Source organism: Xiphophorus hellerii, chromosome 8 (genome assembly GCF_003331165.1).
Source record: "Xiphophorus hellerii strain 12219 chromosome 8, Xiphophorus_hellerii-4.1, whole genome shotgun sequence".
In the NCBI taxonomy this organism is placed as follows: Eukaryota; Metazoa; Chordata; class Actinopteri; order Cyprinodontiformes; family Poeciliidae; genus Xiphophorus; species Xiphophorus hellerii.
In genome coordinates this window covers 18,884,987-18,910,653 of record NC_045679.1, presented here as the reverse complement: position 1 = coordinate 18,910,653, position 25,667 = coordinate 18,884,987, and the positions used below count along the sequence as shown (strand labels likewise).

The following is a 25,667-nucleotide window of genomic DNA, read 5'->3' as shown; positions in this document are numbered from 1 at the left end:
CGTCGAGTGCGTCCAACACATATAACACGTCTAACACGTCCGACGCTCCACATAGACTTTGAATGCCATTAGCTCTGTAACAAACTCTCTGAAAACCTGAGATGTGTTGTTTACTCCTTTAATCAAGACTGGTAGCCTGTATACCTAAAAGTAAAAGACTGGATAATTGGTTCAGTTTTATCCTGTTTTAGCCACATATGTTTTTTGAAGTTTTACTACTTCATGAAATATTTGACAGAATATGTACTGTATGTAAATTGTAAATTGATGGAACGGGAGCTTTTAATTCAGAAATCTTCCTATTTTGTCTGAAACTTGTGTTTGTATTGAACCAGCAATCAGAAAACATACTTCTGTTACATGATAGTTTACTGTGCTCTGAAGTAATGCGTTTGAAATGTTTTCTTCTCTGAAAAACACACCAGCAATAAATCTCAGGCTCTGAAAGGAGTGAAGGAATTATTCAAATCCACAAGGGGGCGTCCTGAACGGTCTTACACTAAAGACTGAGCATGAAAGAGACTTAAACCCAATATTGTTTTAGTATAATGTAGACAATATGTGAAACAAGTTACACACAGAAAATGTACGTTTAACACTATTTGTGGCTTATGATGGTATAAAAATATAATAAATAAGCTCTTTGCTTACTTATATTCTGTGTTGTTCAATGGACTGAGACTGCTATGATTTTTTTCCCCTCCATGAATGTTAAGTACTGTGCTGCCATGACGCTGTGACATAATTCAGGATAACAGCCCACAGCTGACAGAAAGTTCCTAGGTGGTGAAGCCAAAATGAACTTTTGTCTTACATGTTAATACATAATTTGATCACTGTGTTGTTTTATGAAACCACTGCATATTATCAGTTCAGCATAACTGCTATTTTAAGTATTTTTTTTTCAAAACACATTAGAGAAGATTGAAAAGTGGAGGAAAATTCTGTTTTTATTTTGTAATTTTACAATTTTTTTATGTAAATGGTTCATAGTTAAGTAAGGGACTTGAAAGATAATAAATATGGCTGAAACTGTAAGATTTTTCGACAGAAACGTGGATCTCACTGGTGGTTTTGCTGAAGGCCGAGTGTCTCTGTTTCTGTAGAGATCACAGTTGAAGTTGGTAATGATCTGCGCAGCTCGGGATTCTGACCAATAAATAAACTTTATTTAGTACAGAAACATCAAAACGACAAGAAGTTCACGATTTACATTTAAATAAAATTTAAGCTGGACATTTAATTAAAATCTGTTGACTCATATTTGCAGAAAAAATAATCAAGGACAAAGAAAAATTTATTTTACCAAAACTTTATTGTACATTTTTAAATAAGCAACTTATGAATAAACTTATATTAGTTTTCGGTTGGTAAACATGACGGTAGAAGTTTTAGACTCGAAGCACTGACCGACAGTCGGAACACCGGTTCTCTTTTTTTTTTTTTTTTTTTTGTTGCTAAAACTGAGCCAAATGATTTGAATCTCAGAAAAGAGAATTGAATTCCCACCGCTGAGAGAACGAGACTGGAAGGAGGGAGAAGAAATGAGAAAAAAGGAGCCGAAAACCGACCAATGAGAAAACGCCCTGTTGGCCTTACAGGCATCCCGTCATGCTGTCTGACTGAGCGCTACGTCAGCAGTGAGACAGAAACATGGCGGTGTCCAACGCTCGAGTGTTCACATTAAGTTTTCTCGCAGCGTTAGTGTTTCACCGCAATCTCACAAACGTTGCTGTAGAAGGTTCGACTCCGGAGGAGCCTCCTCACCGCCGCTTTGAGTACAAGTACAGCTTCAAAGGACCGCACCTGTCTCAGTCCGACGGCGGTATCCCGTTTTGGATTCACAGTGGAAGTAAGTTTGTATCCAGCTGTCAACATCACAGAACAAACTGATAAGGAGAATATTTCTTTAAGAGTGGACCCTGGCAAGGAAAGGATGGCAACCGAGACTTGTCTTGCTTGCATCGGTTTCCGCTCGCGGTGTTCAAGGCGATGCTGCTTTGCTCTCAACCTGCACCAAAAAATAAAAAATGCTTGAATGAATCCATAGCAGACTAGCTTCCTATCCGTAACCCCGATGAATCGCTGGTAAATGTTTAATATTTGTCAAAGGACCTGGCTGATGCCACAGCGTCTGCAGACAGGAAAAGCTGCTGTTTTCCTTTCCTGTCTGGGAAAATAGCAACACACTGAGTTGTCCAGTTGCTGAAATGAACTGCAGGGGGTCACACTTCCTTTCCAATAAGCCAGCTCTGCTTAAGGGTAAAAACATAAATGAACGTATTGTCATCATTTTAGTTTAAAACATTACATTTACTATTTAGATTCTAAAGACTACAAGTCAATTTTGTATAAAGCTAGACTTTTAAATAATAATGCCTTATCGATTCATCCTCTTAGTCTTACATCATCTTTTCAGTTGTAAAAAATGTCTGTAACATTTGCAAAGCACAAACTCAACTTGTGTCCTCACTCCAAGGGTCGAGTCTCAGTGACAAATGACACAAGCTGGTTTGCAAACAGAACTGCAGAAGATTCACCCTCTAACATGAGGTAGACGGGTCAAAATTCAATTTTTAGATTGAAACACTTGTAATGCTGATGTATGTATTAGACAAGTTTTTAGATGTGACTTGACTGTAGGTAGAGACTTTGCTGTATCAGTGTCCAAGGTTTTAAGGATAGGGGTGATATACTGCATGAAGGGAACCTGGAGATATAGCCAGTATTGCTTGGGATCAGTTGAAGTTTATAAGGAGTTTGTGAAGTAAAAAAAATAATTACAGTAATAAAGAAGAGATGGAAATTCGGAGTGTAGAATTTTTGTATTCATGAAAAAATAAATCTGGGTATCACAATGGAAATTAATACAATATTTTCTGAAAACATTGCCATATGGGTGAGGGTGGATTATGATTAGGAGGAACCCCAGTTGTGAGCCTTGTGGTACACCACTGCTTGCAAAACTGTTACTTACAAAGCACATTATCTACATTTCAACACTCACTTTCTCTTGTTGTAATTTCAGATGCTATTCCAAGTGCAGACCAGGTGCGCATTACCCCGTCCCTCAGGAGTCAAAGGGGCTCTGTGTGGACAAAAAATAAAGTCAACTTTGAGAACTGGGAGGCTGAGGTGACCTTCAGAGTATCGGGAAGAGGCAGGATGGGAGCGGATGGTTTGGTAAGCAGTTTTAATTCTTTGCAGACAAGGCAGCCGAGTTTATTCCGTGGGAAGATTGTGGTGATTTTCTTTTTCCAGGTTGGAATGCATCTTTTATGGTGCAAAGTCCTAAACAATAATCTTAATTAATCAGAATTTGATTCAAAAGATCAGTGAGTTACTGGAAGTGTAAAAAAATTAGTCATCTCAAACCAGACTTCCTGTTCCAGGCAGTGTAAATAAAAATCTGGTCAACTTAAAATGGGTTGTCATATCACTTCAGCAACAAAGATGTTTCACCAGACACAAAATCAATGTTTTTCCATGAAGAGCTCAGTTTCCAGAACTACAGAAAGCCTGAAGAGTAGAGAGTAGAAGTCAGAAACCAGGACAGAAAAAGAAGTAGACTGCATCTCTCTGTACCCCTTTAGAATGCACTAGGAGGATGTTGTAATATTGCATTACCACCAGGGGTGGCACCATAAATGTGCTCTAGTTACATTTTGGATTTTCGTTTGTTTTTAAGTATGATTTTAAGCTACTGCATTGATATTAAAATGTTGTTCTTGGCTATCTTTACCTGCAGATGCTGCAGGTGTGTGTATTATGTGTGCTATGGACAATTTCACTCATCATCGCTCTTTAGCTAAATATGTTTCTAAAAACCTCTGATTCATTAAGTCACCCAAGAGTCTCTAGATGTGGCCTCCAACCTTTCCAATGTGCAGTAGCATCATGTTTTTTTTTTCCTTCTGCATTCATTTGTTTTCTTACCCAACACGACAGTTGGGTAAGAAACTGTCGTGTTTCTAGGTGCTAGAAAAGCACATAACAGCTATGTTATGTGCTTTAAACTTGTGATTCTGGTTTTCAAAGGTGTGTCCTCCCCATAGAAACGGAAGAGTCATGGTGTTTAATTATTACATGAAACAACTTGAACAAATAAATTAGTTCCGACGTTGTTCAACTGCACAACTCACAGCTGATGGAGGAGCAAAGATGAACTTGTTTTTCCCCAAAAGTATTTTTGAGAAAGAGTATTTTCACTAGCTAGCAGTAAGTTAGAAGGAAATGCTGAGACATACTCTGCATACTCTATTTTTAAATTGGTGTATGCAAAGTGCTTTCTGCTGTTCACTAGGAAGGTGAATAAATAGTTTATCCTGTTTCACCTAATCATCCTTTAGATGTCTCTACAGTCTAATTTTGGTCAAACTGTGTCAAATACAGTTGATTAGTCAAGACTTACACTATATATCATAACTTTATCTTTGTCCTAATATTCATGTTGCAGTGGACTCTAATAAATGTAAACTTTTTAATTTCCATGTGTCCAGGCTCACTTATATGGTGGTCAAGTCATTACAGAAGAACAATAAGGTTTTTAATGTAAAATGTCAGACCTTGGCCAGAATCACCTGTCTCAATAAAACTTTAAGATAAAAATAATGCATTTGATTGTTTTTCCCAGTCACTAGACTGTTATTATCTGAGGTCTATGTTTATGAACTGAGACAAGATTTGGAAGAGCACAGACTTATCTGTACAAGTTCCCACAGTTGACATCAAATCAAAGGACTTGTCTAAATAAAGTGCTCCTGTTGTCGATTTGCCTTAAGCAAGATTAAATAACTACAAATTTAACTTCTTACTTTGTTTTTCTTCCAACAGGCAATGTGGTTCACCAGCGAGCAAGGCCTCGACGGCCCAGTGTACGGTGCTGCTGACACGTGGAACGGAATCGGAGTCTTCTTTGACTCGTTTGACAACGATGGAAAGGTTTATGTCATCTTTATACTTCCAATAATAATTCACGATTAACATGTGAAACGTGAGGATTGTTTTTAGGTGGAATAAGGTTGATCAAATTGTCTCTGTAAAAGAAGAGATATTATTCCTTATATATATATATATAAATTAAATTTGGGGCTTTGTCTATAGAAAATGTAAAACTGCTTTGAAAAATAGTTTAAAAAAAAATATTTATTGTTAGTGAGCAGGTATAGACTATATGTTGTAAATAAGATTACCTACAAACTAAGCCACTTTTGCTCATCAGATCACAAAAGGATTAACATGTTTTCTCTATTTTTGCTTCGCAATCCTAGAAAAATAACCCGGCCATACTCGTCGTCGGGAACAATGGCAACCTTGTTTACGACCACCAAAAGTAAGTAAACATTTCTTCTTGCTTCCCTCGGGTGACATCACCAACTCAAAATTCAGCAACTTAAAGAAGATTAGAAAATATGATTATGTTTGCTTGAAAGTAAATAATCCTCTATCTTTTCTAATCTGCCTTGGGCAAGTGAAAGCTTTTTAATCACTTTTTCTGTGCCATTCCAGTTTGTCTTGGAGTCAACAGTGTTTACGAAAACATTAATGTTAGTCACTTATCTTATAAAGTTTGTATTGGACTGTTCCTAATCATAAAAAAAAAAAACATTTGTGTAGCATTTCTGTGTTTGGGTTTTAATTGTTTAAATTTTGTTTTCGTTCAGTGATGGCACCACACAGGCCCTTGGAACGTGTCTGAGAGACTTCCGAAACAAACCGTATCCGATCAGAGCCAAAATAACGTACTACAGGAAGACCCTGACGGTAGGAGAAAGAACAGGAATCAAACATTTTAAAGCCGTAAATGTCTGAATATTAAAGATTACTTATTTTCTACCAAATTGCTTGATATTTTTTTATCTTCCTCCTTAGGTTTTGATCAACAATGGATTCACTCCAGACAAAGAGGACTATGAGTTCTGCACAAAGGTTGAAAACATGGTTATTCCGACTGAAGGCTTCTTTGGCATCTCAGCCGCCACTGGTGGTTTAGCAGGTACTACTCTGTTCCCTGAATCCCTGCCTGAAATACCTGTACCTTTTTTTTTATTATTTAAATCATATGCTGTGCTTATATAACCTTTTCTTTACTTTACAGTTTATCACAAGTCTTATTTTAAACAGTTTCTTTTTATTTCTGTACTTTAAATTAAGATTTCAGCTAATTTACAAAAATTTTTGTTTATATATATATATATATATCACTAAATATGTACTTTATTATAATTGTGATCTTCCTAATTATTTTTTTACCTCCATCAGACGACCACGATGTTTTGTCATTCTTGTTATTCAGACTCACTGAACCAGGCCAACAACCGGTAATCCCATTTCTGTTTATTTTTAACTACTTGTTTTCCAGTTGTCATTTACCACATTACCAATCCCACTGTTTCTTTTTTTCTTTTTGTTTTCCTTTTGCATGTGATTTTCACTGAAGCCCTCCGTTGACTCTGAGATTCCTAAAGAGGAGAAAGACAAGTACCAAGAGGAATTTCAGAACTTTCAGCAAGAGCTTGATAAAAAGAAGGAAGAGTTTCAAAAGGATCACCCAAATGTCCAAGGAGAGCCAAGTTAGTTTTCTAACATATTTGAAAGTTATATTTCAAATATAAAACCAGAACATGCATAGAGTTCTCAGTGCATGTAGAAAAACTTTAGTGATTTACCTTTGACTCTTGTTGGTCTTCTGTGTGCGTTTCAGTCGACGATTTGTACGAAAGTGTAAATGACCGCGAGATTCGTCAGGTGTTTGAGGGCCAGAACCGGATCCATCTGGAAATTAAGCAGATCAACCGGCAGCTCGCTATGATTCTGGATGAGCAGCGTAGATATGTTTCAGTTATCACAGACGAGATTTCCAAGAAGGGGACAAGTACCGGGTCAGGACAGGTGAGCCAGTTTTCTGTGTTATTAACTATATATTTGACTTACTTCAGTATGTTTAGGTTGGAAAAAGCCAGCTAACGGTAAACTGCTGAGTTTTTCAATTTATTCGCTTAATGATTGCTCCGTTATTATTGAGAAGGGTCTCAATTATTTTCAAGTGGAAATAAAAAGAGAAATCATTTTACTTGTTTTACAATTTTTTATTCTTTTTTGAGAAATGCATCTCTGATTTCCTATCTGAAACAAACTTCTTGGTTGAATGAAAATAATTGTAAAGCTAAATGTGCCAGAGGCATGAATAATTTTGCGCTACACTGTAAACACTATGATGTTTAGTCAACTGTTTTGTCAAACATCAATACAAGAGTATTTATCCCTCAGAGAATTAATCTGTATTTCTCTCTCAGCTCGATTCTGCGAGTCAACAGCTCAGCTCCGTTATCTCCACGCAGCAGGAGCTTCTCAGAAACCTGAACGAACTGAGGTGAGCACCAGCACTACAGTACTTATTCTTAAAAAGTTGTTGTTTTTTGCAACGAAAATAAAAACACATCCATGATACCCAAGAAAAACAAGGGAAATCCTGCTGGATAAATCTCCTAAATCATATTTAATCTCAGCATGGCTGTAAAATCACAGGTGCTGGCCAGCCTGATAATCCAGCTGCTGTAACAGCTTCTTTCACAGTCGCCCATCCTTCTCCACCACCACCTTATGAGTCTCTGCTGCTCTCTCAATGCACTTGGCTGCCACTCGCAGATTGAGGATAATCATCACACATCTTCCACTTATGTTCATGTCTTTTTTATATATATTACTCATATCATTTTATGGAGGAATTGAATGAATGCTGGTTTGTTTTTTGTAATCAGCAACCCACCAGGTGTAGGATGAACTCCTACCACCTTCGCCTCAGTGACTGTGGTGTCAAGTGGTGACAGAAATATTAAGTTTTATGTTATTGTATTGTAAGAGACGTTGTAGTATAATCCAAATTTGGCTGTTAAGTTGAATTAAAGCGGCCCAAGTGTGGAGCCTTGAGGAACGCCACATATGATTTTTATTTGCTCAGATATATAATTAGTGATTTGCTAATCACTAATCAATGATTAGCAAGTAATATGACTAATTAAATTACAGCATTTGAAATTTAAAAAAAAAACTACTTGGATTAAAATAAAAATATTTACGACATGATAGATGTAGTAATATTTAGCTGTAATCTCCTTATTTTTTTATTATTGCTTTTTAACCTGAAATGGTTTCCAATTGAAAATAAGAAACTATACAGAATTTGATCCTACGATAATACAGCTTAAGAGATTTCATCATTCTGCCCATCATGGCAAAACCTCAAAAAGACGGGATGATTTCAGCTCTTACAGTAAGTAAAACTGCTTGAGTATACACATAGTCATTTTAGCTGTTAAGAGCATATGAGCTGATGATGTTAGGATTTTGTTGCAGCAGATTAATAAAATGTATGCATATACCTTATCAATCCCAGTGTTAGATAATGTATGGCTTTGCTTTCCGCTTCACAGATTATAAAGAAATGACTTGTTTCAACTATCGTGGGTTGTATTACCTTGAATTTTTAAGCTTTTAACCACTATGCCTGAGAAATTTATGGTATGTTTTCATTATTATTTGTTAGCATAATTTTCACAGTGTTGATGAAAGAGGTAAAGATTCTGACTAGTCTACATTTTTAGTAAAATTTTCCATAATTATTTTATTTTTTAAAAGTTAAATTAAACTATTTGTATCCCTTTTGCATTTTATTTTGCTTTTTAACTTGAGTTAATAATACAACAAATTCCAACATACCCCTTCCCATTTTCCATTCGTTTAGATGCAGATATAAATATATAGGATAGGAAAAATAAATCTTATTGTGGTGCTTTCTGTTTATTTTTTATTATAATTACATTTTTGTATTATCTTTTATTTTAGACGTGATATGAACTATTTTATAAAAGCAACTTTTGGGTTAGTGTATAAAATGTATCCATCTTTTTATGCATCATGAAGATTGACATAACAATGGCATTTATAAAGAATTGTTAAACGACATTTCTTTGTGAAGAGCAAACCTCGCCAAGTGTTTTTTGTTCATCTTTATCTGCATAAAGAATGAATCAGAAAAAAAAATTATTATATGAATAATAACTCAATATAATAATAACTTGAATAACTTGCACACGGCTTGACTCTGATTTATTTATGTTCTAAATGTGACCTCACATGCTTTTTACATAAATCAGTATCAAATAGATAAGACAGCAAACATTAAATATTTTCAAGCCTTCCATTTTAACCTAAGCAGAGGGACTGTATTAGTATTCTTTAGGATAAATAAGTTCAGACACTGGCAAAAGGCTGCAGCTGCCCCCCTCTAATGTGCTAATATGAGCGGCTGATCTGTATTACTTTGTAGATTAAGTTCTCAGTTTATCCTGCTCTGTCATTTAAACACAGTTCGTATATTTAGAGATGAAGTCTGATCACAAAGAGGGCTTTCTGCTCATAAATGGGTCAGTCGTAGGAGATGAAGATTATATGCAGGGTTTAATAAATGCTCATTTACTTTCTTAAGTGTGTTTTTTTTTTCCCCATTTATGGTGACACAAATTAGATTTTGTTTATATGTCATCCCTGTCTCAGACCTCGGCCATGTGGCTCAGCAAGAAAAGGCCACATCTTAGCACTGTTTTGTCCTTATCAGATTAGTGGTCTTTAAATACATCTGTCATACACAAGCAAAACATGGTTTCCCCTCAAATTGATTTTGTCGCAGCAATCCTCCCCCAGGGCCTTCCTACTTACGCCGCTGGAAATTCTGTTGATTTGTCAACGCACTTTTTCCTTCGTAATCGCCTTAGACGTGTTTTAAGATGATAAGGGAAACTTATTGCTTTCTCCATGTTCGTAATCAAGTGTAAGAAACGACAATTTGCCGAGAAATGTGATCCAGGCTTAGATTTTTTTCTAAGAATGCTGTACTCTATTTAAACTTGATATACGGAGGAAATTGAATGTGAAAGTGCAGATTTACAGCCTCTTTTTCAATCAGCGAGGAATTGTGGTTATATGCATTGATAATCATTGTTCTGTGTCATATTATGGGTGGTAAGAATCATATAAAGGCTGTCGTTGGCAGAACTAAATGTAAAATTTGTCAGAAAACCTTTAAGTTACAGGTGTATTTTTTTCCTATCATTATACACATTTATGTTAAAACTAATGTGGGAATTTAAGCATTTTTTCCATTTTCTTATTAAACCGTGGACAACTTTGCATTAAGATGAACAATTATAAGAACCTCATTTAAAGCAATATTGAAATACTGAGAATTTCCTTGACCAGTACTGTTTCATATATTCTTTAACAATTTATTCTACTTTTTAAATTGTAAAAAAAATTCACTGTAAGCCAATCTAGTGAATAATAAACAATTGATAAAATATTTATTTTTCTTGCTTTGGCCTTGAAAAATTCACATTTTAATTTGATGTCCAGTATCATGGCTGGCCTGTTATACATTAGAGATAATCCAGATAGTTTCTGCTCTGTTTCTTAACCCTCTTTGCTTGTAATCTGTTGTAAGAACATATTTTATGAGGGGATTAATTTGGCAATCATGACCTCTTTTATCAGATGGTAATTTTCTGTTTTTGAACTTTGAGAATATGTAAGGAGTGAATGGGGATTAAAGGATTAATTGTAGACGTTTTTTTTCTGAAATTAAACAAAACCACACAGCATATTCACATCTCACCAAGTCTCCTTTTCTTGGGCTCTTTCAGTCCTTTAAGAGACGCTTAGATGGCTTAACCTAGCAGCTCAGCATCTCTATAATATGTCTGTCGCTTTTTTTTCCCTTGTCTACAGAGGCTCCTTCCATGAGTCTCTGAAGCAGATCGGTTCAGTCCAGCACCAGGGTAATGCAGGCGGAGTGGGGACATACGAGACCATTCAACACTTCAACGACATCAAAGAGAATCTTCACACAGTGAAAAGAGACGTGGAGCACCTGGTGCAGCGTAACGTTCAGGTATTTCTCAAGGCTTTGAAATTCTGAAGCAGCTCCGGGTTAAGAAATAGTCTGTAAGGGTTGTGTTGCGTGTGCACATTACTGAGTTTATTTCATAATATAAATGGCTTGTAATGAGAGTTTCATAGTAAATTCATCTTTTTTTACTTGCAGAATCCAGGAGATAAGGTTGTAAAGTGCCCTGAGCTGCCTCCCATGCCTTCCTGCTTATCCACGGTTCATTTTGCAATATTTGTTGTCATCCAGACGATCTTATTCTTCTGCTACATCATGTACAAGTGAGTAACTCTGGTATTGATTTGTCAAACATGTCCGTATGACTTTTAAAAACACCCATTTGTTTCTGTCCTAATTGCAGAAGTCAGCAGGAAGCAGCAGCCAAGAAGTTCTTTTGATGACGTTGGTTTCTAGAACAACAGTATGCACGAGTAAATGTCAGATTTTTTTTTTTTTTTTTTTTTTGTTCAATCATTTTCAGATTGTAAGTTATTGTATGTGGAAACTGCTTTTGTGGAATAAGACTTTGTTTTAATTATTAGAACATTTTTAATTTGACCAGCCAATTGTGTGTGAGTGACAGTGTGAGACTTTTCAGCATGATGCAACATGGTCCTTTCAGTATTTCTGTTCAGTCAGAGCTTTCAATTTTGTTTTTCTGAATTCTGGGGTCTGCCTTGGGCTCACTTCATAAAATTTAACCAACAGTTTAAAAAAAAGAGAGAAAAGACAACCTGTGTCTAAAAGTGTACATTGTGTGTATTTTTGTATAAAATGCTACAGATTTTTTGTGACCCATACATCAAGGATCCATTTCAGTTTTTCTCTTCTGGTTAACTTTAAAAAAAAATATCTGAATCTGCCTGAACAATTTACATAAACCGTTAAAAACCAGCCACTGTGTCTTTTTCTTTATAAAATGCCAATTTGAACATGACTAATCTACACTAAATAATGCTCTAATGAGTTCAGTCATACAAGAGAGGTTCAGAAGTTAATCTTAATACAAGTCAGTTGCTTGGGTATTTATTTAGGATGTCTTCACTCAACGGATGAGCCTGAAACATTTTGCATAAGAGGTGTTAGGACATGTTAAAGTGTAGTTGCTAAATGTTTGGCTTGAGTAGCCCAGAATAGCAGGATGAGGTGATTAGGTGAAAGGTTTATAGTGTCGATGAGCTATAATGTTCTTACAGCGTGTCACCTAAAAGTCTAACTTTGTCATTTGTTTCTAAAGATAACTGGAACATACAGCAGTATGTCGTTAGGGTGGTCACTTATATTATTTATCATGATAACTTTCTTGTCATAAGGATTTAGATTGATTGTTGTCACACTAAATTCCAATTAATGTTTAAAACCCCGCTAAACCGTCAGTATTAACGACCACTGTTTGTTCAATGAAAGTGTCAGTAAATTTTAAGATACAGTAACAGCGCAACAAATCACACCTCTTCATACATTACAAATGAGCATTATTTGTCGGCTAAGACGTAACAAATAGTTCTTATCGTCACTTTTAACATTATCACAATGCTACTGCAAAATACTGTGATTAAAACTTTAAGTCCATATTGAACCACCCCTTCTGTGTTTCCTTAAGATTTTTTTTCCACAACTTCTCAAGTCAGACGGCCACTTCACATTTCAACTTGCAGGGAATGTGCTGCTTTCATATAGCAACTCAGGACAGTCATTGATAAAGAAGGCTGTCCGCTCCTCTTCCTCCCTAATAGAGAAATCTGTGCTGTTCCGGCTCACAAAAACACTAAAAATAGGTATGACAGGTGTGATAGTTTATTTTAATCAGGCAATCTTAATACTGAGCTTTGAAAAAATGCTTTGATTGGATCCTTTTCTGATTACTGCAGGGTTTCTAGGCAGTCTGAAAAAGAATGTTAAACTTTAGAAATTATATTCAAGTATTTTCCTGCAGGTGTGATGAATTGGAAAAGGTTTGAAGAGACGATCATATTGTTTTAAGCCAGGTCAGCATGAAGTCGTAACTGCCTGTCCAGTCAGACATACTGTTTGTCCTTTTTGTCTCACAGTTCGCAGGTATCTCCTCAGCGGTAGGCCATACAGCTTTTACTCCCTAACAAGTTATCTTCCATACATCATCAATAATCACATTATCATAATTGTATTCAAAAACCCTAATAAAACCACTGACTCAGTGTATTAACCTACAAAGTGAGGTTCTTTTTCTGGAGCAAAAAGCACTGCTGTATGCTTGGATGCAGCTGGAAAGAAAAAAAGTTGGCATATCGCAATGTTTTAGTGGAAATTAAGATGAGAACGTTTTAGGTTGAGCAGGAGATGAGCTCACATTCCTACTTGATAATCACAACTTCATCTGAATTCTGCTGTGCCATTGTGTTCTTGAAATAATGCTTGAAAAAAATTGTATAATACCAGAGGAGAGAATATTGTTGCGCTACTTGTATGTAATTAATCTGTTTATGTGTTTGTAAAAAGAGCTACAGGCCTACGAAAGACCATGATGGAACGACTCCTCCCCATTTCACACCTTTAGCCAGTCACGTTCCTATTCAACAAAAGCATTGCATGAAGGATGGCTTCATTGGGATAAACAAGAATACAGTATAATCCTGGTCCTCTCTCCCCTCTGCTTGATCTCAGCAGTGTAAGCTGCACACGGGCCGATCTGAACTTCTCTAACATGATTAAGCAGCAGTGGGTGGAAGTACACAGCCTCCGTTTTTGGTTGAAAGAGACTGTCCATGTAGCCTTAAGGCCTTCTGTGAGTTTTGGTAAAAGTTTTGCCTAAAAAGTGCTTCAAACCTTAAAAATTAATTTTTGAAAAAAACCCAGAAAGGTCTCCATGATTTAAAAATAGAAAAAAAAGCAGGCCATCTGCCTCTTAGTATAGTGAAGCAGAAGGGATTAAATCCAGATTATGGCAGACTGTGTGTGTGTGTTGGCGTGCGCATGTATGTGTCTGTTGCTTGTCATCAGTGTGTCCTTGACTCTGTAGGCAAGCAGGAGGTTAGCTAGGGAGCTACCACTGGATTGGAAAGCTACAGGAAGCGAAAGCGAAGCACCAGGAGAACCGTTTACTTTTTCAGTCCACGAAAACATCCCCCTCCTTGGAGAGTAAACACTCGGAAGAACTCGTGATGGCTTTTTTGATCAAGAGCATGATTGGGAACCCCCTGTCAGGAATTGGTCTTGGTGGTGGAGGCGACAAAGAGGAGGAGGCCACTCCGTCAGATCCTGCAAAAGCAGCTGGGATGACACGCGAGGAGTATGAAGAGTACCAAAAACAGTTGGTAGAGGAGAAGTAAGTAGAAACATGGACCAAACTACACTTTGAGCAGTTGCCACTGGCCTGTGGAAACCAAAATGGCTGCAGAGTATAAAATCTGACCTTGACGTATTGTTTTGTTACATTCAGTCTCTCTGCTTTTCCCTCACTGTCAAAAGTCCACATCTTTTATTAATACACACAGAAAAAAAATGCATAATAAAATAACTTCTATTGTTTTTGAACAATGAAAAAGTTGAGTTCTTAAAAGAGGCATCTATTTCTGAAGGTCACAAAAGAGACTAACCAAGAAGATTTTTTTTTCTTGTTTATATTTTGTCCGTGGGGCTAAATATAGTCTTTTGGTTCTTGAAAGATAAGATTAAATTATGGCATTCACACACAAACAAATCATAAACATTTAAAGTAAAATAATTTGAATGACATAAAAAAATAAAAAAAAAACAACTACTTTTTAAAACAGTCTGGCAGTAAAAATGGTTTTAAATTACATCTGACTTGGAAAGATGAGACGTTGGAAAAACCACTCCTGTTTTGATGTTTTGACTAAATTCTAGGTAAGCCTGGATGGGTAATCTCTTTAAAAGGCTGAGGTAAAGTGCACTAGGAGCTTTGTTGAATATGCAGGAATATATTCAGGGTTTCAGATACTTGAATCAAACATTTGTTTTACAGAAAGAAGTTGAATAATAAAAAAAAATCTGAATCAAAAATAAGGAAAGCAGATTTCAACAGCAGTTAGACAATTATTTACATGTTTGATTTTGTTCTGCAGATGTGCAATTATTTTACTTCATCACCATAACTTGGGTAAAACGTTCATAGAAGCCCTCTCTATATTTATTTTTTCTTTATAGGCAACCAAGAAATAATGTAAAGAATGATTGGCAATGTTGCTTAGATATTCCACAAAAGACTATGAAATATACTTTGTTGTTGGCCTTTGAATCTACAAGGTTTTCATAAATTTCCAGCACTGACATTTCTTCCATTGTTTAACAGGTTAATCACAAACTTATATGGATGTCAATGAAAAAAACTTGTCTACATACGGGATACACTAACTAATCTGTAATGTATTTTTGTGACCAAGAGTAAACAAACTTGAGATTGTTTTCTTTTTTTATTTGTCCAGGATGGAGAGGGATGCAGATTTCTTACACAAAAAGGCAGAGCGGGCAACGCTCAGAGTGTGTCTCAGGGACAAATACAGACTGCCAAAGGTAAACATATGTTTTTATCTTTACACGTTGAATAATATAGTTGTCTTGATTCAGCATGTTAGGAAACTTACCGTAATTCCATAGTGACTGAATAGTAAATTTTCATGATTTAATTTTGGTATTTTCCCACTTATTTAAAGGAAGAAGTTTGTATTCATTGGAAATAGTATCATTAATTGAAGGATTCTGTTTAAATATATGTTCCGTTTTCATTTAGAAGTCATGTTTTTTCTAAATTTCTTGTTTAAAATATTAACAGAACGGTTAAAAATATTCAAAATTTCAAATGTGAAACAAGTCCAAAAGCCCAAAATAGCTTCCATACATTTACAGTCAAAGCTACGGCAACACAGTGTTTGGAGTTTTTATGACTTCCGGCGATAATACTATCTCAGACTTGTAACTTCATTTCATGAACGTGTTGCTAAAGTGTTCAAAATTGCAAATACTAAGGAATACATCATTATTGTATTGCTAACAGACACAAACCTGGTCACTGATCATTACAAAAGGGGAATCCAATCATTTTTAAAACTGGCAACTAAAACAAGGTTAAGCTCGGTTCCATGTTACTCCCAGATCCATGTCAAACTTTGAAGATAAACAGAACAAGCCATGCATTGTCACTACACTTTTCTTATCAAAAGTTTTTAGTACAGATTTTTCATTTGGAAAATAATGGTGCCAAAATGTATCCTGAGTATTACCAAAGTTAGCCCAAGTTTCCTTATGGGTGGTTTCAGAACTACGGTGCTACACAATCACATCCTTACCAAACCCAAAGAGAATATTTATATCCTTTAAGATGCAATTCAACCACATGGCCAACAAGACAAAACATAGGGTGTAATACTAACCTTGAAGAAGTACCTTACACACTAATCCATGCACTATGTTTTATCAATGACTTGAGAAATCTGAATATTTGGGAATTGCCTGGATTTAGATTGTTACTGCATGATAACCTTGAGTAAAACATTGTGATTCCATTGTCATAGTTATTTCAAAACGTAAAAAAAAATATATGCTAAATCAAATTTCTTTTATCTAAAATAGAGAGTAGCAACTATTTGTACTGCTGCATAAACAATCTAACACATTGATTGTTACAGTCCATTCCTAATTTTGATTTTGCTACATAGATTTAAGTAGAAATTTAGAATAAACATTCATTAGAAGTATAAGTACTACTTATCTATGTACCTATTGCCTAGAAAGTTGGTGTTTTACTCTCTATAAAGTAATTCAGATATAAAAAGCCAATATTAGATCTTACTTGGCCAGGCTGGAGGAAACTCCCTCCAACCTCTCCACCTTTCTCTGGCATCTAATCTAAAGGATTTTAAACTATGTAATAAAACCTCTATTATTTTGTGAAGCTGATTGTTTACTCAGTTTACAATGATTCTGAATCCAATTGAGTGATTTTAGATAATTATGAAGCTAATACCAAACTACAGGTTCTAAGAGGATGAAATCCAACTATGCCCTAAAATCCCCAACAAAAAAAGTTTTGGATGTTTTTAGCTGATATTGAACTTTTTTCTTCAGTCACTCTATGTTGGAGCTTTTAATCCTGCAGCTTAAAAATAGCAAAAAATCACCTTGGAGTTGGAAGAAACAGCAGGTTAATGTAAAAGTGAAAAGCGAAGAAGCCACAGCAGGAGAAAAATCAATCAGTAATATTGTAAAAACTATAAAACAGCTTCTAATTACCGTAAACATTGCAATTCCACAACAAAGACAGGAAGAGGCTGTATCTAACAGCCGTTTTAAATGAAATGCAAAATAAACAACAAAAAAAAACAACGATATCTACTAATTCAGCTCGCTCTTTGGTTGGGTTTTAGCTGAGGTCATCTCTGTATGACAGGAGGAGATTACTAAGAAAGGCTTGTTGCACCTTTAGTCTTAGAAAGCCAAATGCCACAGAGCAGGTGTTCCAAGCCTATTAGGGCGAACCCCGGCAGAGGGATCTGGCGCCAGCAAACTGCAACATTTACTTTAGTGGATCTAAACTGGGCAATTGGTGGATTTCAGAGGAGCCTTGACAGAGAAACAAACTGTAATGGAGGGAGCGAAAAAGGTATGTAGAGACATCATTTAAACTGTTCAATCCTGAAGTTTTCCAGTAAATGACTGAGAAGTTGATTCAAAACCAATCTTGTGATGACAGTGCAACTGCGAGCGACTTTAGCTGCTCTAATAGCCTTCAGCTAATGGCACATCGATGTCTGGTTTCCTTTTTCAACCACTTGGTAAATTTTATTTAATTGCTTCATTTTTAAAGACATTAGCTAAATATCAATGACTTGAAAGCAAACAAGTAATAACATTTGAACAATAACATACTGTTGTTTTCATTAAATTAAGTTTATATCACATTTAAGTACAGAAAAGTGGCAAGTCTGAACATTAGCTGTCTCCTTGTTGTTGTTTTTTTCCAAAAAAGAAACTTGAGTTTGTTGTTCTAGTTAATAAGATTTGTGTGATCGAATGTTATTCATAAAATTCATTTAGAATTATTAGAATAAGTGTATTTTCTTAAGAGAAACAGAAAGTTGGAAGCAGACAGTCTCACATTACAGAGGTTATCTTTAGACTGTACCTGGGAAGAAAGGCTAAATCAGGTCTGATAATCCCACAGATAGAACTTTAAAGTAGTCACAGGGCAGAGCCTACTCACATCTAGTTGCTTATGAAACTTATGATTTAATAATAAAGAGGAGGAAACTTCAAGTCAGAAAACACAAAATATCCTCAAATATTCACATTAGGTTGTTTTCATTATTGTTTGCTTCTAAATGATCCATTCAATGTATTTGATTTTACTGTACAACAGTGAAACCAAAGCAGTGTTTTTGCCCAAAAAGCCAAACACAAATGTTTATTTTTCCAATTAGTTCATAATTATGGAGCAATTTGTAAATGTAATCCATGGTGTTTACAGGACAAAGACAAAATTCTGCTAAAATCAGTCACACTCACATATCAAACTAAGCAAACAACATACCAATCGTTATTAGATTGAATGATGAATCATTCTTCATCAGACCTAAAGTTGTTAGGACTGATGAATAAACCCACAATTGTATTTGTAAAACAAGGCAGCAAGGCCCTCTTTCCAACAACCTTTAAACAAACCTTTAAAAGAACTACTGAGGAGTTTGCCTGCAGTCATCTTGAAAAATGTTGATGCAAAATGTGTTTTTTTTTGTTTTTTTCCTTTTCCAAAATGAATGCAAACAACCAAAAATCATCCTTAATCACAAATCATCTTGCAGAAGGACAAGTTAACATTTTTCTTTTAACAGATTTATCAATATACATCTCGATGTCTGAATCTTAGCTCATTGGTTCCTGACCACATTCTCCTACCTAACGTTGACATCTGCAGAGCGAGCAGGACGAGAACATGATAGAGATGGCCGGGGACGACGTGGACGTGCCCGAGGAGCTGCTCAAGATGGTGGACGAGGACGCCACGGAGGAGGAGGGCAAGGACTCCCTAATGGGCCAGTTTCAAAACCTGCAGAACATGGACATGGACCAGTTGAAGGAAAAAGCCTCTGCCACGGTGACCGAGCTGAAGAGCAAAGCAGAGGAGAAGTGCTCTGTCATGTGAACAGCCAAGGGTGGCGAAAGCAAATGGCGGAAAGACCGGGGGGATTGTTAAGATAATAATTTAACATATGGGTTGGAATAAACCAAGTTGTGAGTCTGAGGTTCTATACATTTGTTGAGAATAAGCCCTCTCTCATGTTATGTCACATTATTTGATTCAAATCATAACAAGAAATTATATTAAAGCCATCAGAAAAATCTGCTATAAAGTTTTCCTTTTATAGTTTTTTTTTTTGCACACAAATTTGCAGTACATTATATTGTGTCAATGGTGCCCAATCCTTCCACTCTTACTGTTCAGTGTTGTCATGAAATGAGACAGGTTAGTCTCTATATATGTGTGTGTGTGTGTGTTTTTTCATTAAAAAAGAAAGTCAAGGTAATCCAAGATGTGCTGATAGAAAACCAATCCTTCCTGAGTTATGCAACTTTCCTCTCAGTTTTATTGTTTTTTTTTTGTTTTCCTTTCTTTTATTTTTGTTTCTGCTGTATAAATGTTTGATATATTTAGTCACCACCTTTGGTGTTGCACGAAAGCATGTGATTTTCAGGTGTTACAATGATTTCAGCTGGATTAAGTCTTTGCAGAAACATTTGCAGATTTGCACAAACTTACTTTATAAATACATAAATCATGAAGGCGACAGGTGTGTGTTTTTGAAATGCTTGAATGCATGTAAATTGTGAGAAGGTAAATTTGTTGTTCAAATAAAAATGCATATTAAACACAAGCAATGAGTCAGTGGTGAAATAAAATAAATACAAAAAAAAACATTTTTATTTTCCTTTCACTTTCAATTATTAGCCCAGTTTGGGATTGTAACAGAAAACCAAATGCACAGGAGAGGAGTTGGCATCTTGTATCCCTGGGAAAACAGTGTTAACTACTTCATTTAGATAATTGTTCTTGCCATTAAAACCCAATAAGTCCAATTAGTTATGGAAAAATTGTGGATGCTTACATTCACTGTTAAAGTATATTTTCTGTTCTTTGAATTTAAGTCCTTAATAGTTTTCATGATGATTATCCCTCAAATTCAGTCACACAGCCAGAAAACATGTAACCTTGGGTAGCTGCAATTAATCTTATTTACACAAATCAGGGATAACAGAGTGAAAAATAAGTAGGTATTAATTTAATTGGGCATTATCCAAACAGTTAGGAAAGATTAGGCTAAGGAGAATCAGGGTGAGGCTCGGGGGGGCTGGCTGATGGGAAACTGCAGCGTTCCGAGTTTTACAAGAAGCCAAGTTTGAACGGCTGTGGATTTTTAAAGTCTGGAGATTACATTTAATAGGATCAGCGCTGCCAAAGTTGTTGGCCTGTGCCATCTTTCCCTCGCTGAGTCCAGTTTTTTTTTTTTCTGCACAATGTAACGAAGCAATGTTGAATGCAATTTAAATTTCCTGTAAAATCATAATGGATAAAATGTTTAAGACTGCGAGGTAGTCGAACGATTTACATCATTCTTGAAATATTGATGTGTCTTCATTGACTATCAGAGTCAGAAAAGTTAGAGTCTAAAATACTTATTTAAAGATTTGCCAAATGTTGTAAACAATCAGATACAATGGCAAATGAAGAGACCAAAACTCTTCACAAAAAAAGATGCGGGGGGGCGTGCTGTGGTGGCGCAGGGGGTTAGCACGCCCCACGTTTGGAGGCCTTAGTCCTCGACGCGGACGTCGCGGGTTCGACTCCCGTTCCCGACGACCTTTACCGCATGTCTTCCCCCCTCTCCTCACCCTCCTTCCTGTCTGCCTACTGTACAAAAAATACGAGCCACTAGCGCCGCAAAAACTCTTCGGAGAAAAAAAAAAAAAAAAATGGGAAAAAAAAAAAAAAAAAAGATGCGGAGTGACATAACTGATGTTGATCACAGGAATTATCAAAATGCTAATAAAGCTTGAAAAAACAAATCAACATAAAACGTATTATTATTAAAAAAATGGGTCCTCATTTTACAAAACTAAATTTGAGGAGCAGACTTTTGAAAAGTTTGCAAAACAGCTGGCTGGCATCCTGTCTTTTATCTTCACACAGTCTCTCATACTTCACTGAGTGCCCAGGTTCTGGAAAGATCCAGTAATTGTACCTGTGACCCTGTTTAAATCCCCAAAGACACAAAATGTTTTCATCCTGTGTCTCCTACCTTATTCATTCTGAAGTCTTTTGAGAACACTGCAAAAGCTGAGATCTTTAGAGCAACTCAGAGCAGCCCAGACCCTTTACAGTTCATTCATACAGCAAGTTGGGGCTGTGTAAACTGGCTACTTCATCTAGTTTTATATCACTTCAAAGGGGTAAAACATTTCATTTTCCTGTTTTCATTGACTTTCACTAAATTTTTACCTGAGTTCACCCCATATTTTAGCTGTTAATCTTGTGAACAGGCACCACGTCAACCAGGATTCAGTTTGCTGCTAGTTGAGTTTTTAACAAACAGCTCTTAGAGAGTGAGCGTTAATGGTATGTTCTCTTATACATTTTTGTCTTCCACATGGTTCTCTCAAGCCTGTGTCCTTTCACCAACTTTATTTATTTAATAATCTTATGAGTCTCCATGAGAATATCATCTCTCATGCTTGCAGACTTATGTTAATAAAGCAAAATCCAAAAGTTAAAAATGTTCATTTGTCCACGTTAGTGTCAGACTCATTAATAATTTGACTTTGTAAGCCCCACAAAAACTCTTGTGTCCTAGTTGAATCATGAATTGTTTCTTTTATTTCTGTCCATTCTATTTATTTATCTTTTAGTTTTTGCATTTGATTTCTACAGGCTGGAAAGAAATAATTTCACACAGTGAATTATTTTCAGCTTTGTGGTTTTTGAAGCCTCTCTTTCAGATTACCAGCAACCTAGCTTTGTTTTTTCAGTTTAAATTCTCCAATAAAATGGTAAACGTGTTTTGAAATGGATTTTCTATTGTGCTGTATGTGAGTCACTAGGCAGACACTAATAAAGTAAGAGCTTCTTTTTGCCTCTTCGACTGACTTAGTTTTACACCTACCTTATGCTCTGTAGTTAAGACATTATTGTAGTTAAGACATTATTTAGTATCCTGCTATTCTTCATGGACCCCTCTCTGTTGGGCCAACGCAGGTCAACGTCTTTAATTAGGAAAACGAAATAGTTTTAGGGGTTTTAACTCTTTTGAGTAAAATAACTAATCCCCTTAAGAAGGATTACCACACTGCTGTCAATGTTTGTTTGTTAAGTGGCTATTAGCTCAAATTGTTGTTGTTTACGCATTAGTCACACTATTGAACATTAGACATTTTTTGAAAATCTTTTGTTAGATAAATTGTTAATTATTTATATAGAGATTTTTCAATTAGCCTACACATTTATGGCAGTTTGAGATCTTAATATGTGAAAACTACAGTTATTTTTCTGATCTGCAAAACAATTCAACGAACAAACTCATTTTTGGTGACAATATCTTGAAGATGTGATTAAATATTAAGCTGTCATCTTGCAATCCGTGATCTCACCAGAGATCTTGTAATTATGATTTTGTTGTACCTTAATCTGTGGGCTTAATCTCCCCCCCCCTTCCACACGCTGACATGAACATGACATCTGGAGAAGAGGAAAGATGGTTTTAAGATTTATGTAAGTAGGTTTAGAGGCATGCTGATGCACTTGGGATGGGGATGGGGTGGAGTTTTGCTGGGTGAAGGCTGGTGGCTGCATGTTACCCCCTAAATCCAGCAGGACGTCCCCTCTGTGACGTGACGTGGGAGGGGTGTCCCGCACAAGCACCACTTTAAAAACCATCAGCAAAGATGCACCATAACAACAGAGAGAACTTTTCCAAAATAAGACTTGAGAAGAGAGGAAAAGTTTCAGTAGAAAAAAAAGCAGGAGTCTGTGAATTCTGACATTTCTTCTGGACTTGAAGCGACCAATGTGGCTGCTCGGATCTACATCCCAAATGATGATGATGATGGATGAGCGCGTCTCTCCCTCCGCACGTTCCGTGCAGAGCCCGGGAACCAACCCGTCCACCGTCCACAGCATCGAGGCCATCCTGGGCTTCAAAGAGGACACCATCTTCCACCAGTCAGCCTCTTACACCGGGACACAGAAAGACCCGGACCGCAGCGGGAATGTTACTGTGACCCAGAGGAAGAAAAGTCATTACACTGACAGTTGTGACAGTGAGTAGATTTATTTTTTTTTTTTTATTTTTTGTTTAATTTCTGACAATAATATTTGAAGGATATATTGGCTTATTACTTTTTTTTTTTTTTAGTTATTAGCCACTGTTGTGGATAGCCACAACTTCTGTTTCCTCGGTAAAGTCACAAGTGGGGTCAAATAATGTAGAAGGTGTTGCTTCATAAAAAGCTAAGGAAAGTTTTAGCAAACAAAAAACAACTCAAAAGAAAAAAAATAAAGGTTTGTCCTTTAAACTTTTCTAAGAAAAACAGTATTTTCGCCTTTTTTTTCTTTGAGTCTCTGAACGCCTCCTTCTCCTCCGTAGCAGGTGTGTGCACCGGCGAAGCTTCCGCAGGTCCGGACTCACCGGACAGAGACGGCAAGCTGTCCGACGACGAGAACCAGAAAAAGAAACACCGCCGGAACCGAACCACCTTCACCACCTTCCAGCTCCACGAACTGGAGCGGGCCTTCGAGAAGTCCCATTACCCGGACGTGTACAGCAGAGAGGAGCTGGCCCTAAAGGTCAACCTACCGGAGGTCCGAGTGCAGGTGGGACATGGCCTCCAAAATAATGCCACTAGTTGTTTTCTGTCATAGATAAGTCGCTTCATTAGTAATAATAATAATAATAATAATAATAATAATAATAATAATAATAATAATAATAATTTGCTTACGTATGAATATTTTTATAATGCGCTAGGTATTTTCCCATTGTAAAATACACGATTATAGAAAAGGTCACATCAAAAGCTGTAGGCTGCTTACATTTTATTTTTCCACCTTAAACCATGTCTTTCACAAATATTTTTGATAAGACACATTTTAAAATCTATTTACCAAAATCAGTGAGTTAACATTGCTGCAAGGGAATAAAAATTAAATATATCTCAAAAGTAGAATAAATACCCCAATTAAAGTCTGTCTGCCCCAAGCATTATGTGCCTAATGGGTTTTAAACTGAGATTAAAAATGATCGAGATACTGAACTCATTCTAGTTTTGAGTCGGTGAAGTCCAGAGTATCCCTTTATATGTAAAATACAGAAATGATTCATTTGAAGTGGCATATTACCCTGATTTTGTGTGTTATGAATTCTAAAACTAGAAAAATAAATAAATGCAAATAAATATGCAAGTAAATAACTTTCTAACTGTTCACAATGTACTGTGCAAAGTTTCTTTTTAGAACTTCTACTATAGAACAACAGAAGTAATACTTCTAATAATAATAATAATAATAATAATAATAGTAATAACAATAACAACAACAACAATAATAATAATAATAATAATAAAGCAATACAATTATCTGCTTTTACTGAAAATACAAAACATGTTTTAAGTTCAAAGGAATTTTTAAGAGTAATTCCCTCAATCCAAACCTGTCACTTTTATGTAATATAGTAACAGAGTTTTTAAATCTATTAACTAAGCGATTATAATATGTCCATATATTTTAATATCTTTCATACAAGGGCTGTAATATAAATGTTAAAGATGCAACATTTTACTTTATTGTTACAGATTTATTTATTTATTTTTTACCATTCTCACCTCTTTCTAGGTGTGGTTTCAAAACCGACGAGCCAAGTGGCGTCGTCAGGAGAAGCTGGAGGTGAGCGCCACCAAGCTGCAGGACACCCCTTCCCCCTCTCTTCTTTCTTTTGGCCGATCCACCACCAGCTCCCTGGGCTCCGGGCTGCCGCTGGAGCCCTGGCTCTCCACCCCTATCACATCTTCGGCCCCTCTGCAGTCGCTGCCGGGCTTCATCAGCGGCTCACAGACCCTACCAGGGGCCTACGCTCCCTCTCCTCCCCCATCCATGCCTCCTTCCTTGCCAGCGTCAATATTCAACTCCCCAGCCCTGGGACACAGTCCTCACCTTTCCCACATCAGTTCTATGTGCTCCCTGCCACCCACATACCAGTGCTCAGCCAACCCAAGGAACTCCAGTATAGCCTCGCTGAGGATGAAAGCCAAGGAGCACATTCAGTCTATTGGGAAGACGTGGTGATGCCAAACGAAGGGTTAAGATGGACATGCACATCCAGAAGACGGTGATTTGAAAAGATTTTATCTTTCTGCAGATCGGATTGTAAAATTCTGGACACCCGGACATCCCAATGCCAAGGAAAAAAAACGGTCAAAATCCTGATAATCGATACATAAGTTCCTGAAACAATGTAAAAAAAAAAAAAGTTCAGTGACTTTAAATCATAAATACAGTTATTTGGATGTACTCTCCATATAATTTTTTTTATGTTAGAAAATTGATTCAACTGTGATGTTCTGTTTTATTTTAATCTTTTCTCATTATGGCAAAGAGTTTTGTTATCAGTAAAACAAACGTGTAACGGAACCCATTTGCATCCTTTCATTATTTTGATGGCAACACAACCACACCTATGTCGCTGAT

At 36.3% G+C, this 25,667-nt stretch overlaps 3 protein-coding genes across 3 annotated transcripts; all 3 read left to right on the top strand.

Moving 5' to 3' along the window:
- The first annotated feature begins 1,585 nt into the window (after positions 1-1,585).
- Positions 1,586-11,836, top strand: lman1 (lectin, mannose-binding, 1). The gene is made up of 13 exons (XM_032570592.1): positions 1,586-1,852; positions 3,029-3,183; positions 4,834-4,941; positions 5,271-5,332; positions 5,664-5,763; positions 5,872-5,995; positions 6,262-6,320; positions 6,440-6,572; positions 6,704-6,891; positions 7,296-7,372; positions 10,783-10,945; positions 11,099-11,223; positions 11,304-11,836. Exons 1-13 carry the CDS (start codon positions 1,654-1,656, stop codon positions 11,338-11,340), a joined length of 1,530 nt encoding a protein of 509 aa, XP_032426483.1. The 5' UTR covers positions 1,586-1,653; the 3' UTR covers positions 11,341-11,836.
- A 131-nt stretch (positions 11,837-11,967) lies between these two features.
- On the top strand, positions 11,968-19,809 carry cplx4a (complexin 4a). Its single transcript, XM_032570593.1, has 3 exons — positions 11,968-14,246; positions 15,367-15,454; positions 18,852-19,809. Exons 1-3 carry the CDS (start codon positions 14,083-14,085, stop codon positions 19,077-19,079), a joined length of 480 nt encoding a protein of 159 aa, XP_032426484.1. The 5' UTR covers positions 11,968-14,082; the 3' UTR covers positions 19,080-19,809.
- A 2,928-nt stretch (positions 19,810-22,737) lies between these two features.
- rx3 (retinal homeobox gene 3) lies at positions 22,738-25,606 on the top strand. The gene is made up of 3 exons (XM_032569292.1): positions 22,738-23,245; positions 23,572-23,798; positions 24,816-25,606. Exons 1-3 carry the CDS (start codon positions 22,993-22,995, stop codon positions 25,263-25,265), a joined length of 930 nt encoding a protein of 309 aa, XP_032425183.1. The 5' UTR covers positions 22,738-22,992; the 3' UTR covers positions 25,266-25,606.
- The last annotated feature ends 61 nt before the right edge of the window (positions 25,607-25,667 follow it).